Source organism: Urocitellus parryii, chromosome 4 (assembly GCF_045843805.1).
Source record: "Urocitellus parryii isolate mUroPar1 chromosome 4, mUroPar1.hap1, whole genome shotgun sequence".
Classification (NCBI taxonomy): domain Eukaryota; kingdom Metazoa; phylum Chordata; class Mammalia; order Rodentia; family Sciuridae; genus Urocitellus; species Urocitellus parryii.
This window is the reverse complement of record NC_135534.1, coordinates 98,816,526-98,832,676: the sequence shown is the minus strand read 5'-3', so window position 1 is coordinate 98,832,676 and position 16,151 is coordinate 98,816,526. Positions and strand designations below refer to the sequence as shown.

At 40.8% G+C, this 16,151-nt stretch overlaps 1 protein-coding gene across 3 annotated transcripts in view; it reads right to left on the bottom strand.

Moving 5' to 3' along the window:
- The window catches only part of Sik2 (salt inducible kinase 2), a 117,523-nt gene that overhangs the window by 3,530 nt on the left and 97,842 nt on the right, over positions 1-16,151 (bottom strand). Inside the window, exons 9-15 of one of the 3 annotated variants that reach the window (XM_026392509.2) lie at positions 12,912-13,076; positions 5,343-5,571; positions 4,130-4,414; positions 3,830-3,993; positions 2,562-2,672; positions 1,882-1,973; positions 537-1,151 (exon numbers count right to left, since the gene is read on the bottom strand). In XM_026392509.2, coding sequence (XP_026248294.1) covers positions 537-1,151; positions 1,882-1,973; positions 2,562-2,672; positions 3,830-3,993; positions 4,130-4,414; positions 5,343-5,571; positions 12,912-13,076 — 1,661 coding nt within the window. Of the gene's footprint in view, positions 1-517; positions 1,152-1,881; positions 1,974-2,561; positions 2,673-3,829; positions 3,994-4,129; positions 4,415-5,342; positions 5,572-12,911; positions 13,077-16,151 lie in introns of those variants that run through there. The other 2 variants (XM_026392508.2, XM_077796902.1) reach the window with 2 other exon arrangements.

The window sequence follows — 16,151 nt, the reverse complement described above, 5'->3', positions numbered from 1 at the left end:
TTACTCCTGTGCATCAAATTCCATATGTATTCTTGATTTGCCTTGAAGCAATGCTGTTGCTTGACTTCAGTGAAAAATATATTGTCTTTTTGTTTTGCCCTAACACACGTGCACGCACACGCATTCCTACGCAACAGCACACATTGTTCCTGCTTTCACCAAGGTTTACCTCAATAATGAACTGGTATAATTTTGCATAAAACCCAGGTCTGAATGTTGTTGTCTTATAAAAAAACATTTGTTGGTGCCTCCCTCAAGTGCTGGCTTCACTTCACCTATGGATATGAGCTTCAGCCTGCAACTATGTTCCAGCATTTGCCACAGAAAACTTTGTGGTGGGACAGAGCCAGGAGGAAGCACATCCATCCCAGCCAAGTCCTCTGATTCCAGTTGGGCGACTTGATTTTTCCCCATTAGGAAGAGGACAAGAAAATAAGCTTTAAATTTAAAAGGCTGGAATAAAAATAAAAATACACAGTCTGCCTGTACTAGATCCACCTCACTTCCTGTGCTGAGATTAATTCACCAGGACATACCCATTGTGTTGTGGATCCACCGCATCTAGCATTTCACAATCAAAGAGTCCAGGTAACTCAGGAAGGGCTAGCGGGTCATAGCTGGAGGGCGCCTCTTGCAGTCCTGAGCTCCTGGGACAGTCCGGACCTGTGAGGCCACTCTGCTGGTCTCCATCCACGGGATACTGACAGGAAGTGGGATAGTCTGGCGCAGAGGAAGTGGCACTTGACAGCTCACAAGTCTGATAGGAGAACTGCAAGGGGGCTGGAGCAGCTCCAGGCTGTTGTGGTGGTGGAGGAGGTGGTGGAGGCGGTGGCTGCTGCTGTTGCAGCTGTGTGGGCAATGGAGGAGGAGCCCGGGGGCCAGGCGTGGAGGGCAGAGGCTGCAGCTGCATCTCCTGGTACTGGCTGAGGAAAGGGCTGTATTGTATTTGCTCAGAAGAAGGCTCCAGGACAGGGCTCAGGGGCTGGGTCAGGCTGAAGGGTGGGGGCTGTTGGGTTGGTGGTGGAGTCTCCTGGTGGGAAAGGGGCAGCTGCTGACTTGGCTGAGGGTAGGAGCTCTCTGCTATCTGCATCTGATTAAAATACGCCTGGAGCTGAGACTGCTTCTGGAGAAAGAGTCGCTTCTGTTGGAGCCTAAATCGGTAATACCAAAGGAGAGCGTTTTTAGATCTTCTCAGGTGATGGTGATCTTAATGAAAATCCAATACCAAGAATTAGCTTCAGGTCCCCATTTCTTTCTTTCCCATGTAAGGAAAACAAACTGCAAGTAGGAGCCCACTGTGTTGGGTTTCTGAAACCTAATTTCACTTTTTGCCCCCTAATTTTCACTGTTCCCTTGGAGTTAAGTGAGCACAAATGCTTATCCTGCAAGACACTGTTTCTCTCTCTATGAAGTGAGAGACTGCTTTTTCATCTGGATTGTATGAAAGAGAGATCACACCTTGGCCTCTATGGGTTGCCTATAGTTTAAGGGATTAGGGTAAGCCTTGGTCAAGCTGTTTCTACTAGTGAGGCCTCTGGGTGGCATGAGCAATGGCAAGAGAGGAGGCTTTCCTGCAGTCTAACTCACTCAAACTGCTTCAGGCCACTGGTCCTAAAATCTGAGGGCTATTCATATTCCAAAATGGAATTATTAGAAGAAAAGGAAAACAAAGCACATTTTGGGGCTGGTATTGCCAGACAGGCCCATACTTCACAGATGCTGAAATAGCCTCATTAGCAATCGTGCTTGAAAAGGCCATGGGACATGCAGCAAAACCTATGTTTCTAGCAGAGGCAAACATGAATGGGAAGGGAAAATACATAGCATTCTTAGGGCTTCCACAAAAGTCAGCGACTTCACTGGACAAATACCCCATCTTACCTGTGTTCTTGCAGCTGCTGCTCAAGGCTCCGTGGTGGTTCTTTACAATAAAGCTGACAGGTATTCTGCGCCTTTGACAGAAGGCTAGGCTTCTGGAAGCACAAAAACAATACAAGCATGATCATGTGCTGTCACCCAGGAGGCAGTCATCTCACCATGCTTCTGTTTCAAGGGTGAATCCAAGGTCAACCTCCAGATTCCACACAGGACGAAGGGACTGGCCTGGGCTCACTGAGACCCTGGAAGGGCACTGGTGAGTAGGCTGGGGTGACTCAGTTCTGATCTAATTTTTTTTCACTTCTGAAAGTCCTCTAGGATAATGAGGTTCATGGTGATTCAAAACAACGAGAAAAGTAGCCATAAATCTTGATAGTAAAGGACCAGCACTTACTGAATGAATGTTTCATTCTTAATGCATTATTTCTTAGAATCTTCATATCCTAGTGCAGACAGACATATTAACATTTTGCAGACTTCCAGATTTTCATTTTCTTTATCAGTATATAAGTATAGAATTAGAAATGAAGAAGTCAGGTCTCCCTTTCCTACCACTCCTTGTCATATCCTTTGAAAGGCCTGAGGACCAGTCCTTTCCTACTACTGACACAGGATAAGGCTGTGCAGAAAGGCAGATTTTGAATGGACAAAGTGAGCTGGGTGAACGAGGGGAAGGATCCCACCTGGAGTCTATGCTGTAGGTACTGGGTTTCTAGACTCTGCCGCTGGGAAAGTTGAGGATGCACACTGGTAGGCAGAGTGGAGACACTTTCCTGCTGCTGGGAAACTTCCTCCTGAGGAGCAGGGGAGTGAAAACAATTTTCAATTTTCCATGTGGGAAAAAGTTTTAATTTTTAGTTTAAGTACCTTTTCAAATGACCAAGAGGAATCTCAACTCTCTGACATAACACTCCAATCTTTTCCCTAATTAGTAGGTTGAAGTTAATTACTTTGCAGAGAACTTATACTATATGTATTAACTGTTGTCAACAACTACCTAATCAGGATCACAGCAAAAGCTCCTGGTGTCATCAGGAGGCCATCATCACCTACAAAGATTCTTAGTGTACTAAAAAGAGGCTCAAAATAAAGCATACAGTATAAAAAAACAGTATTTATTGTATTTTTAGTATGAATGGTCCACTTGTTATATTTAATAAAGTGATTTTCTGTTGATTTTTTTTTTTAATTTTGATACTGGGGATTGAACTCAGGGGCACTCAACTACTGAGCCTCATTATCAGCCCTTTTATGTGTTTTATTTTATTTATTTATTTTTTTTTTAAAGAGAGAGTGAGAGAGGAGAGAGAGAGAGAGAGAGAGAGAGAATTTTTTAACATTTATTTTTTAGTTCTCGGCAGACACAACATCTTTGTTGGTATGTGGTGCTGAGGATCGAACCGGGCCACACGCATGCCAGGCGAGCATGCTACTGCTTGAGCCACATCCCCAGCCCTATGTGTTTTATTTAAAGACAGGGAATCTCTGAGTTGCTTAGGGCCTCACTAAGTTGCTGAGGCTGACTTTGAACTTCCGATCCTCCTGCCTCAGCCTCCTGAGCTGCTGGGATTACAGGCGTGCACCACTGTGCCTGGCCTTAATAAAGTGATTTCACATCAAAAATAGTGGCAAAAAGCTTCATATTTGGGTAATGTTTATTACTCTTCATTTTTGTGTATGCATGGGGGTGAGGGAGTTCAAGGGCTGTAAGAGTCACCCACATACAATCTGTCCTGTGAACCAAACCTAGCTAGAGCATGTCTAGGCCTCCATCTGGGGCTGACACCTGGCAGTGGTGTGGCTTGGTCTAAGCTATCAACAGCAGCAACAAGGAAAGCGTTTGGGCTGTACACTTTCCAAAAGAATGTCCTTGTCTAGAACTGGAAGTCCTCTAACTAAAACCCATGCATCTTCACTCAGAGTCATGGTGGGAAGGGCCTAGATTACCCACCTGAGGGCAACTGCTGTCGAGGTCTTGGAGCTGAGGGGCAGCTGATGTCAAATTAGGGTCTGCCTCTGGTCCCATCTGTTCATAAAGCAACTGCACTTTGTTCAACTCCAGAATTCCTTTGGTTCTAGCCAAATTCTGAAGATGTTGTCTAAATGCTACAATTCCTGAAAGAAAGCACAAAGACCAAACAGTTTAAGTAAAATACAAGGTTGTTCAGTGATCACAGGTTCAACTAACACAGCAACAAATGTCCCTCAACTGCTACAATGTAAGAGTTTGAAAAGTAGAAGAAGCATTCACCTTGGGTGAGGGAGGTATCAGATGCCCTGCGGCCCTCTCTGAAGCTCACTGGTGATCTGTTGTGGGCCTCTCGTTTCTGGGAACTCAGAGCCTGCATGGCTGGGTTGGTAGGCCTCAGGCTTATGAAAGGAGATGTCATGCGGGGTGACGGTTGATTGGCTAACATGATGTCCTTAAGGGAAGGGTTGTCCTCCAGAAAGTTCAGGTCTCTCTGAGCAGACCCCATATCATACTCAGAGTCCACACTATCAAGGGAGGGGTTGTCACTCATGGAGAAAATTTTACCTTTAAGAGAAAAAACAAAACAAAGAGATAGAACAGCTATAGCATTTTGAACTTAGAATACAAAGCATAATAAGCTTTAGTCTTGACATCAGCAATGTTCTCACTATCCAATCAAAACATCTTTTCAAGTGGCAGAAGCCTGCAGTCCCAGTTTCTTGGGAGACTGAGGCAGAAGGATTGCTTGAGCCCAGGAATTTCAGAACAGCCTGATCAACACAGTGAGACCCTGTCTCAAACCAAAAAATGAAAACCCAAAACAAGCAACACCTTTTCAGGGGTGGGGAGATACAGCTTGGTAGTAGAGTGATTGTCTAGCATGTGTAAGGCTCTGGGGTTCAATCTCTAGCACTGCAAAAAACAAACAACCAAACAAAAAACCCAACCGACCAACCAACCCACAATCCCCCCAAAACAAAACAAGAAAAACAAAACAAAACAAGAAAACCCCATATTTTCAGAACCCTTTCAAAGGTCAATTTAACCATCTTCAAATTTAGTGGGGGAAAACACTCCAGAAGCTGCACCTTATGAAAGGAGATGTCATGCAGGGTGAGGGTTGATTGGCTAACATGATGTCCTTAAGGGAAGGGTTGTGCTAAGAAAGTTTAGGTCTCTCTGAGCAGATCCCATATCATACTCAGAATCTACACTGTCAAGGGAGGGGTTGTCACTTCCAAAGAGTGGTTGCTCCCAAAGAGCCTGTCTCCAATGAAGCACCCCTACGAGTAAGGGGAATCAACTCACAAACATTCCATTTTAATCTTTGTCAGCTGCTGAGCAGGCCTAATCCTACAACTTACTGCAACTGCTCCACAAAGGAGTAAGCACAGATTATATTCCAGGGACTGGTTGGTCTCATTACTTTGTGGTGACTGGAGTATGAGCTGGTGCCATGAAGACTTGACCTGATGCTTCTCTGATAACATACCTGCCCCAGGCATCACGACCAGTTGGTTGGTCACTTCTGACAGAGTGTGCCGTCTCTGCCCACTGCGCGTGGACTGAAAAGCTTCAAAGGCATGACTGGGGTCCTCCTCAGCCTCTCCTTCTGTCTCCAACCCCTCATCAATGGAGGTCTCCATCATGTTGCTGGGCAGTGACTGGCATCCTTTCCTCACCAGGACAGGAGGCACAGGGTCAAGCAGACAGCCATTTACCTAAATGTCAAAGGTGTGAGAGGAAACTGTCAGCAGCTGCTCTGCCGAGACATCAGAAAAATCCACAAAGCAAAAAAATGCCACGACTTATGGCAAACTAGAAATTAAGTAAAATATTAAAAGTGTTCACATTTTTTCTAATGACAACATACAGAAGTTAAAGCAAGTCAACTGCAGTGCTTGGAGACAAGAGACCCTTATGACCCAAAGTGGCACTGCCACCCAGGTTCCTCTGAGTCATCATTATTACAATAAACAATATTGTTAGTGGTTTCCAGATGAACAGGGGGTCTATTAGCTTGAGGCCTACCAGTTATTTATTTTTTTTAATAAGAGAAATGAAGAGGGGGAAGATGAGATTTTGTTATTTAAGTACATGGCTTATAAACTGAAGTGCAGTATCAACATTCTTCTAATTTTCAACCAGAGACATACTGGAAGACTCTAGATATACTTCTATGTTCATAATTTAAGCACCTGCCCATTTGATTCAGTTTGTAGTTGGTTCTATGTGCCTCAAGAATGGAAAGTAAGAATTCTTTGTTAAAGACAGAGTGATACCACAAAAAGGATTGAAAAAAAAAAAAATTAAATGGCAAACAGCCAAAGCCTTCCATTATAGAACAACAAATGACTCACGGGCCCAAAATTCCTGCAGAGGTTAATAAGCCCCAGTGCACGGAATTCTCTCTTCTCTGGCAGTGACACACTATCTATGGCTCCTACCCACAGGGATGGGCTCAACACAGCTCCTGAGCGAGCACACTGCCTTCCTGGCAGTTGCCAAGCAAACCACCATTAGGCAGGCAGAAAGGCACACAAAGGGGAGTTGTGGTTTTGAGCTCTTCTGGCTGGTAAAAGCCCCAAAGAGGAGGCAATTATTTACCTCATTACCTTAACTATTCCCCTGTGGAAATCAATCCATTTTCTCCTATGAATAGCTGCTCAGGAACAGCCAGCACAGATGCTGAGTTCTAAGAACGACTTTCACCTGGAACATACTGGCTAGAACTGTTGTTTCCTTTGGAATCAGGAGAAGCTCATGTATGTGAGAGGTGATGTGGACATCCCTGTGCCAGACACAGGAAATTCCCTCTCATGGCAACCGTGAATATCTATTCCATGGCCTTCTATTTGGAGAGGGGGAGTTAGGTGACTCAGATTTTTGTTTGCTTGGGGAAGGTGATGCTTATTCCATAAAAATTGTTCTGGGGCTAGAGCCATTGCCTGGGTAAGGTGACTAAGGCATTACAGTGTTGTAAAGTGATAAGTGGTCACTTCCCCATGGCACTAGGAAAAAAAAAAAATCTGCAATCTGGCTAGCAACTCTCATTCTTTTCTTGGCCCTTCCTCAGGTTAGTTTTCCTTTCTGATGACATTTAACAGTTTTCTTGCAGGAAAGAATGGCTGAGAACTTACATTCACACTTCCAGGCTCCTTAACTATCTACTAACACAATTTTCTAAGACTAATCGAGGATGATTTAGAAATGAATAAAGCAATGGAGAAAAGGATGTTATTAAATAATTATATACTGAGTGTCTTCATATAGCCTCTGTCAGGTGGCTCCTGCAGGATAAGTCATCTATATTCTTTATTTTTCCTTAATGGAAGAAAGTCACCTTTTCTTGAATCACTCAAAAAACCCTGCAGTCTCCCTGAATTTGCAATTTTACTTAAATTGTTACCCTATAAATTTATCCCATCCAAACTAGATGAATTATGTTTTTGATTAAGAAATGTTTACTGAAACAAATTTCATCCTCATACCACTAGAAAACAAGGATCTGATTTTTTTCACAGAACTGACTTTTCATCCTGGGGCAGCTGGAAAACAATAAACTAACTTTTTTTTTTTTTTTTTTAAAGGAATTGAACCCAGAAATATTTTATCACCAAGCTACACCCCCGGTCCTTTTATTTTTTATTTTGAGGCAGGGTCTCAGTTGCTTAGGGACTTGCTAAGTTGTTGAGAATGGCCTCAAACTTGTGATCCTCCTTGCCTTAGTCTCCTGAGCTGCTGGGATTACAGGTGTACATCACCATACCTGGCAATATACTGATGTCCTGTGGGGTGGCTCAGTTAACAGGTGTGAGTACTTCCAGTTCCAGGGTTTTATGACTGAAATACTGGGTTGATCTGCCTAGGTGACCTAAGCTGCTGGAAATAAGACCTTTTGCTTTAGGAACAGGAAACAATCTAGGCTGATGGGATTAGAGAAACTTAAAATACAATGTGGGTAAAATGTAATTTTCTAATATATTTTGTTTTTCCTTAAAGCTTAAGTCACTTTACTTCCAAGAGACCTTTTATGTAATAGGTGATACACATGCGGGGATCAAGTCCTCAGAGACCCCAACACTAATTGAGAAAGCCCAAGAGTCTACATCAAGTACAAGATTCTAGCATAAGAGACTGGAAGACTGCTATGGACTGAACGTTCTATCCTTCCAAAATTCCTATGTTGACCCTAACCAGCACGTGGCTGTATTTGGAGACAGTGTTTCTAAGGGAGTAGGGCCCTGACCCCAAAGGATTAGTGTCTTTATAAGAAGGGACAGCTGGCAGGCTTACTCCTAACTCCCCCTGGGGCACATGAGAGATCTTAAGACAATGAGGTGACCATCTGCAAACCAGGAGAAGGAAGCTTATAAGAGACTGAATTAGCTGGAACTTAGATCTTAGACTTCTCAGGCTCCAGAACTGTGAGGAAACTCCTGTTGTTTAAGCCACTGTGGTATTTCATTATGGCAGGTGAGCAGACTGATTTAGTACACCAAAGCAGTTTGGTGAGTTTGGAGGCTGGGAATGTGTCTTAAATAATTTTATCCTAAGTGCCTGGTAAGTCTGCTACATGTTGAGGAAGTGCTATAGGCTCAAATCTCAGCTCCACCACTCACTGGTTAGAATTGCTTAACTTCTAACTCAATTTTTTTCACTTATTTAACACTTTTAAAACAAGTGTTTTTGCTATTTTGAGGCAAATTAACTTACAAGGTGAAAAAGCAAAAAAACAAAAACAAAAACAAAAAACTGAGTAACATCATTTCTAAAAATCTATCCTAAAGGAATAACCATTGGAATTAGATATGAACATTTACCTTAAGCATAAATAAGGATGAAAAAAAGCAAAGGAGAGCCATTAAATAAGGTGATGCCTAATACAATGTATTAGGCAGTTGTTAAAACTCATGCTTTAAAAGAACATTTCATGATGTGGGATAAATATTCATGCTATACTGTAATGTAAAGAAAGATACAAAATTATATATAATAGAATATAACTTTGTTTTAAAAAGTCCTTCTACCTACTGACCCATACTACCCCTACCCACCTACAGAAAGCACATCAAAATATGCTTATTTTTTCCAATTAATTTATTTATTTAGTTAGGTACTGGGGATTGAACCCAGGATGCTTTACCATTGAGCCACATCCCGATCCTTTTATTTTTTTTGTTTTGAGATACAGTCTCACTAAGTTGCCCACGGTCTTCCCAAATTGCTGAGGCTGGCCTTGAAGTTGTGATCCTTCTGCCTCAGCCTCCTGGGTTGCTGGAATTACTGGTGTGAGCCACCACATCTGGCAATATGCTTATTTTTGGATGGTGATGTTATGGATAAATTGATTTTTCCTTTATCCCCTTCTGAATTTTAGGCATTATTCTGACTGGTTTTATTTTTGATTTTAAATTAATATTTGTTATTAAAATTTAATTTCAGAAGTAAAATTGGAATTTCTTCTCCAAAGCCTTAGAGTTAGCATCTACTGAGAGTTTGATAAATATTTCCTTTTCATAGCTTCTCTTTTTTATATATTTATTTTTTAGTTTTAAATGGATACAAATCTTTATTTTTATGTGGTGCTGAGGATCAAACCCAGTGCCTCACATGTGCTGGGTGAGTACTTTACCACTTGAGCCATAACCCCAGCCCCTCAGAGCTTCTCTTATGTATACTACTTATATAATAAAAAATCATAATTATTCCTTTTTTCTCTTATGTATACTACTTATATAATAAAAAATCATAATTATTCCTTTTACTGGGGAATGAACCCAGGGTGTTTACCACAGAGCTATGTCTCCAATCCATTTTTTTTTTTTTTAATTTTGAGGCAAGGTCTAAGCTGCTAAGGTTGGCCTTAAACTTGTGATCTTCCTGCCTCAGCCTCCCCAAGTCAATGGGAATACAGGCATGTGCCTTGATGCTCAGCTTCAAAAAATTATCAAATGTAAACGGACATGAAATACCTCTATTATAGTTGCATTTTCATGGTTTACTCTTTTAATTCTTCTGCCATCCAGCTACAAAGATGCTAACTAAGAAATTCCTTTTACTATAGTCTAATAAAAAGCTAAAAATGACTGGCCTGTTTGTGAATGTGTAGAAAAAAAATACATTATTTACAAAGAAACACTCAAGTGAGGATGATGTGCTCTGTAGGGTTTATGCACCTGCCATTCCACATGGTCCCTGTGTCACCGGTGGGTCTCAGTTACTGTTTTTTTTTTTTTTTTACCCAGAATGGATAACTCAGAAAGGTGCTGGTTTTGCAGGAACCCCAAACCAAAGTGTCCATTCAGACTCCTTAAGGGATTTCACTGACAGTTTTAAGCACTGAAGATATCCAGGAGGGAAGGAAAGGTGTGCTCTCTTGGAAAAGCACAACACTTATCCCTGATTGACAGCAGAAGTGAAATGAGCAATATGTGTAGCTGTGAAGCATCTTTCAGAAAACAAAATGGGCATTACAGTAAGTATAAATGAAGGAAAATGAATAAAAAGAATTGTATTTCTATCTGGGAGTTTTGTGTATGTGCATTTATTTATGGGCCCTAAAGAAAAAGACAGTAGGGAGGGAAGAAGAACAAACATTTTACTGCAAACTAGGAGAAGGAACAATCTGCAGTAAGACCAGCGGATGTTTATGGCCTGGCTGAGTGTCACAGTGGCAATGCCAGTGTGGGTGGCCAGTTCCAGCGTGGCACTGCTCTTTCTGCAAATGCAAATACACCATCTAGCTACTGTCTATATCTTTCACAAAATCATTCATTTCCTGTCTGTTTCCTAGTTACGGTAACAATCACAAGCTTTAAAAATAGCTTGCCCTATATAATATAGCAGACAGTGCCCAATCTGTGTTTTGGGCCTGGTGCCCTCACAGACAAGACTTTAGCAGACTGCATTTTAATTTTTTTGAGAGAATTATAACTTTAAAGTAAATGAATTACATTACTCTAATTTATGTCTGAATTTCTGAGCAAGAATGTACCAGTAATTTATAAGGTTATTTAACATAAAACCGCAGGCAGAGAAAACAGACTGTTGAAAGGAAGTGGAATCCTAAGGGGCTGGGACACAAACAGGTCCTGTTCATCAACTGGACTTAACACCTGCTGGGGAAGCCTGGGCTTGAGCTGTCTGCTCTAGCTAAACTGATTATTTAACTTCTGAACCAACCGACTGGATCTTCAGAGTTCCTGATTTCTGAGAAGGCACTTATACTCCCAATAATCAAAATCTTGTTAAGGGTTTGGGCTTTTCTCTTAACCCTGACATCCTATCAATTTTATCTGCAGTCTCAATGCAACCATCCCTCCTCTTCTGTCCCATAACCCCTCTCCCAGTTCAGACCCACATCATCTCCTTTGGAGACATGTGCTCTAACCTCCCATTCTCTGTAACCAGTCTCCCCTGTCTACTGCATGCTAGGGAGCCAGCCAGCCTAATTTTCTGAAGCGCAGAATACATATAGTGCTTCCTTGCTCAAAATCTTCAATTGTCTCTTGTATCTTAACTCTTCAGTTGTTTCATCTGATACTGAACCCCACACCCATGTTGAAAGCACCCACCAACAGAGCAAGTATTAATTGCCTGGCTTGCATTCAAAGCTAACCTATCCATTTTTATTTCACACAACTTCTCTCCATATACTTTTTCCCTCAGATAAACTGAACAATGCTCTGATTTAGATGAACCTTGAAATTCCTTAAGTTTGTTTGTTTTTGTTCAGGCTTTTGTCTCCATTGAAGACATCCCAACCTATTTTCCACCCACTTTGATTCTATCTACTTCTCAATTACCTGCTTTGACACTTAATCCAAAGACTCTCCTGATCAAACACTAAAAGCAACTCTCCTTGCCACCTTCTAGTTTCACTTTGATTTATATCTCCTTACAGGGCCAATTATATTCTATCTTTTATCAATTTATTCAACACTTGGCATATTGCTTTTTTTTTTTTTTTGGTATCAGAGATTGAACTCAGGGACATCTACATTGAGCTACATCCCCATCCTTATTTTTGCTTTTTATTTTTGAGACAGGGTCTTGTTAAATTGTGAAATCTGGCCTTGAACTTGCGATGCTCCTGTCTCAGTCTCCCAAGTTGCTGGGATTACAGGCGTGTGCCACCATGCCTGGCTGGCACATTGTCTTTTGTTGTGTATATAGTCTAGCAAACAAGAGGCAGAGTTCATGTCTGACTCATTTTTTTTTTTTAATTACCTGAAGAGGCCAAAAAGACAGAAAACCAATATTTACCGAGTATGTAAAATCTTCCCCACTTCTTACAAACACTATCTCAATCCTCATAATAGTCTCATAAATTTGGTATTCTCATTTTACACAAGAGAAAACTGAGGTTCAAAGAGTTCACACAACCTGGTAAAGAGCACAGTCTGAATATACTCTAAGGTCTACATTCTTTTATGACACTCGGCTACTCATTAATATGATCCTTTGTATATCTCTTGATGCTAAGTATATACAACGCATATTAAAAGTTTAATAAATGTCCATTGCTTGAGAGAAGCTATCATCTTCCATATCCTAAAAGCCAACTTTACAGTTTGCCAAATGTGAACTTGACTTCTTCAAGCATGTCCAAACTAGACCAAAATCAGAGGTTTAGCTGACCAGAAAGCCTATCATTTTGTATCTATAGTATTCTCAGCAGAAGAGAAGCAATACTGACAAAAACAAAGCCCAATTCAGCATAGCATGTTAACTTTTTGTTTTCAGAATTACAATTTGTTAAAAAACAAATAAAGCTAAACACTTGTGAGGAATTTAGAAACTTGAAGAAAGAAGGAGGAAAAAAAGGGGCTTCTGGGGGAGGAGAGGTCTGATGAGTTATGTTACTAAACAGCTATAATGATAAAACACTGATGAGAATTTAGCTTTGGACATTTCTTAGGTTTTCTCCACAAAAACAACATTCCTGACTGACTTGACAAAATGAGAGTTCAGCTAAGCCACAGCACAGCATCGCAGGATCAAACAAGTCTACAGCCATATGGCAAGCTCTGAGTCTCTCAAACACATCCATCTGTACCTTTGGAGTGTCGACACACTCTTCTTCCATAAATGCAGCTTCCGCCTGACAGCCGGAAGCTGGAAATGAAAAGGCCTCCACGTTGGATGTCTGTGGGAGGAGGGCAGATCGCATCAGCCTCACGTTTGGGGAATGCATGGTCACTGGGAGTCCCACAGTTTGTGCCTGCAAATATGGCAAGAACAGAAAGCAGGGGAACATCAATACTTTCTCTGTAAATACATCGAGTTCTTAGAATAAAGTAATTATTCCTGGGACAATTAAAGTATAAACAAGTTATTTATTAGAACTCCCCTCCTCTGGAAAATATCTGATGAAATATGTATAGAAAATATACACTCATATATAGGGTATTAACTTGAATCAATCAGATATTCTGAAAAGGTTTGTACAGAATTTTATTTCTGTTCCAGGAAACTCTGGATGGCTTTAAGTCCATTCTTCTGTGTCCTTTGTGAACTACTTTAAGAAGCATCACAAACAATTCTTAAAAGAGAATCTTCCTATGACCACTGGCAAGGGTTGATTTTAAAGATGAAGCTGCTGGATGATCCTTTTATCCTGATCCCTTCAAAACTAGCAGAATAATTTATTAGATATGTTTTGAACATAAGAGACACTGCAAAACATCTGAGGGAACAGTCATCATGCCAGACTATGACAGGCAGAGGACTGGCCTATATTCTTCTTGCTATAGTCACGTCAAGGGATATAGGATGGTGAGTTTTAGATTCAAATAAACAAAAGGCACAAAATGGTATTAGGTTCTAGTTCTCTCTCAGGAAGTGGGCTTGATTCTTGGCTCCATCATTGGCTCATTGTGTGAACATAATCAGGTTACCTAATTTCTTTGAATCTTATTTTCTTCACCTGTAAAAAAGGGCATAAATCCTATTTCACAGTGAAGTTAGGATTCTAAAAGGTAACATATAAAGTCCTAATTCAGTAAGGTTAATTCCTCTTTTTCTTTCTTTTTTTTTTTTTTTAAAGAGAGACGGGGGCGGGGGGGAGGGGGAGAGAGAGAGAGAGAGAGAGAGAGAGAGAGAGAATTTTTTAAAGTATTTATTTTTAGTTTTCGGCAGACACAACATCTTTATTTGTATGTGGTGCCAAGGATTGAACCCAGAGCCGCGTGCATGCCAGGCGAGCACGCTACCATTTGAGCCACATCCGCAGCCCCGCTCTTTTTCTTTTTTAAAGTCCTAAAATCATCACAAAAATATAGGATTTAGACTGTAAGATGAATGTAGTTTTGTTCTCAGATTCTATTTAATGGTTCCCAGTTAGTATTTCAGTTTGACAGCTGTTCAAGAATGGGAGTATATGTTACTACCATACTTTATATTTCAACATATTTTGAATATACATAGGATATATTTTATATATGGCAGATCCAAATATTGCTATCTCCAGATATACCACATGAGATAAAGAATAGAGGAACAGGGCTAGGCCCTGGCATTTGTGAGGCACTGGGTTCGATTCTCAGCACCACATATAAATAAATAAAATAAAGGTCTATCAACAACTAAAAAATATATATAAAAAAAAAGAATAGAAGAACACCAGCAAAGTCTCAGAATTATATGAATGGTAAGAACAGGAAAAAAATTACTGCATACCATTCTGAGTATGATAAAGAAATTTCTTTTCTTTTGCATCATTCTTCAGGCTTACACCTGTGCCACATTTGATGTTAAACAACTTTTTTTCTTTTCAAATATTAGTCATTTAATTTCTCTAGTCAATGTCACAATGTGAAATTTAAACTTTCTAATTTGTTACAGTCTTCCAACCCTCATTGTTGTATTTTCAAAGGATAGAACTGAATTTTGATTTCTATTTCCCAAATGTATTACACTGCTCCTTTTATATGAAAGTAGGGAAACTATTACCTGAGACACTGCAATGGAAATGAGATGGCCACACAAAAACTACAATGTGCTGCTCCTTCTCAGTCCTTACTTTCATCAGCTACAATTCCTTAAATGGCAGGGCTGCTGTGCTAGACCAAGCACAGTACATTTTCCTTGAAAACTTTTGCACCTGACCTGGACTATAATGGACCCATGAACTTGGTAAGGATGGAGGAATAACATTTTGTTGTGATACTTACTTCCCAGGAAATAGGATAGTAGGTATCATACATCTGCTTTTTAGAAGTCTTGCAATTGCTAAGGGGTCTAAGGTAGTCTGTCTGGGCTGGGGTGTGGCTAGTGGTAGCGTGCTTGCCTAGCATGTACAAAACCCTGGGTTCTGCAGGGCATGGTGGTGCATGGCTATAATTCCAGTGACTTGAGAGGATGAGGCAAGAGGACTGAAAGTTCAAGGCCAGACTCAGCAACTTAGCAAGAGAGAGTTCTGGTTGTCTCTTCCTCTTATAAGAACTAATTTGGGGATAAGGCTTTTAAGGAGGTAAGTTAAAGTTAGATTAAGTCATAAACAAGAGGTCTGGATCCAAGAGGTCTGGTGTTCTTATAAGAGGAAGAGACCACCAGAACTCTCTCTCCTCAACTGACAGATGAAGAGGCACATGAAAAAAGAGTAAGAAGGCAGCCATGTACCCATGGGAGTTAGCCTGCACCAGATGCTGATGGCTTCAGGAACTGTGAGGAAATGACTTTTCTGTTTGAACCCTTCAGTCTGGCATTTTGTTATGGCAGACGAGCGAATTAATACAATGCCCACAGTGGTGAGGACAGTGCCTGACAGATAAGTGCTCTATTTGCTGAACTCAACTGCTGGTTCAGGTTAACTAATTTTTACTCAGTAGCAATCTTATTAAGTAGGTATTGCCATTTCCATTTTATATTTAAGAATAGAGGAACTCAGAAATTCTTAAGCAAAGTCACCTCAAAATCATGCAGACCTTCTGCATGGAACTAAAATTCTGCAGGATTTTACAGTTCATGTGATCTTTGTATACAATAATGTTGTTTCCTCAATTTATTTTCTTTGGTACTGGGGATTGAACCCAAAGGGACTTAACCACTGAGCCACATCCCTATCACCCCCTCCCTTTTTTAAGATTTTGAGACAGGGTCTTGCTAAGTTGCTCAGGGCCTTGCTAAGTTGCTGAGGCTGGATTTGAACTTGTGATCCTCCTATCTCAGCCTCCCAAGTTGTTAAGATTACAAGCGTGCACCACCATGCCAGCTGTTTCCTTGATTTCTTATTGCTATTATCAATATAGCAATCTGTGGCCTTAGAGGTACCTAAAAAACTGTCCCTGACTTTAAG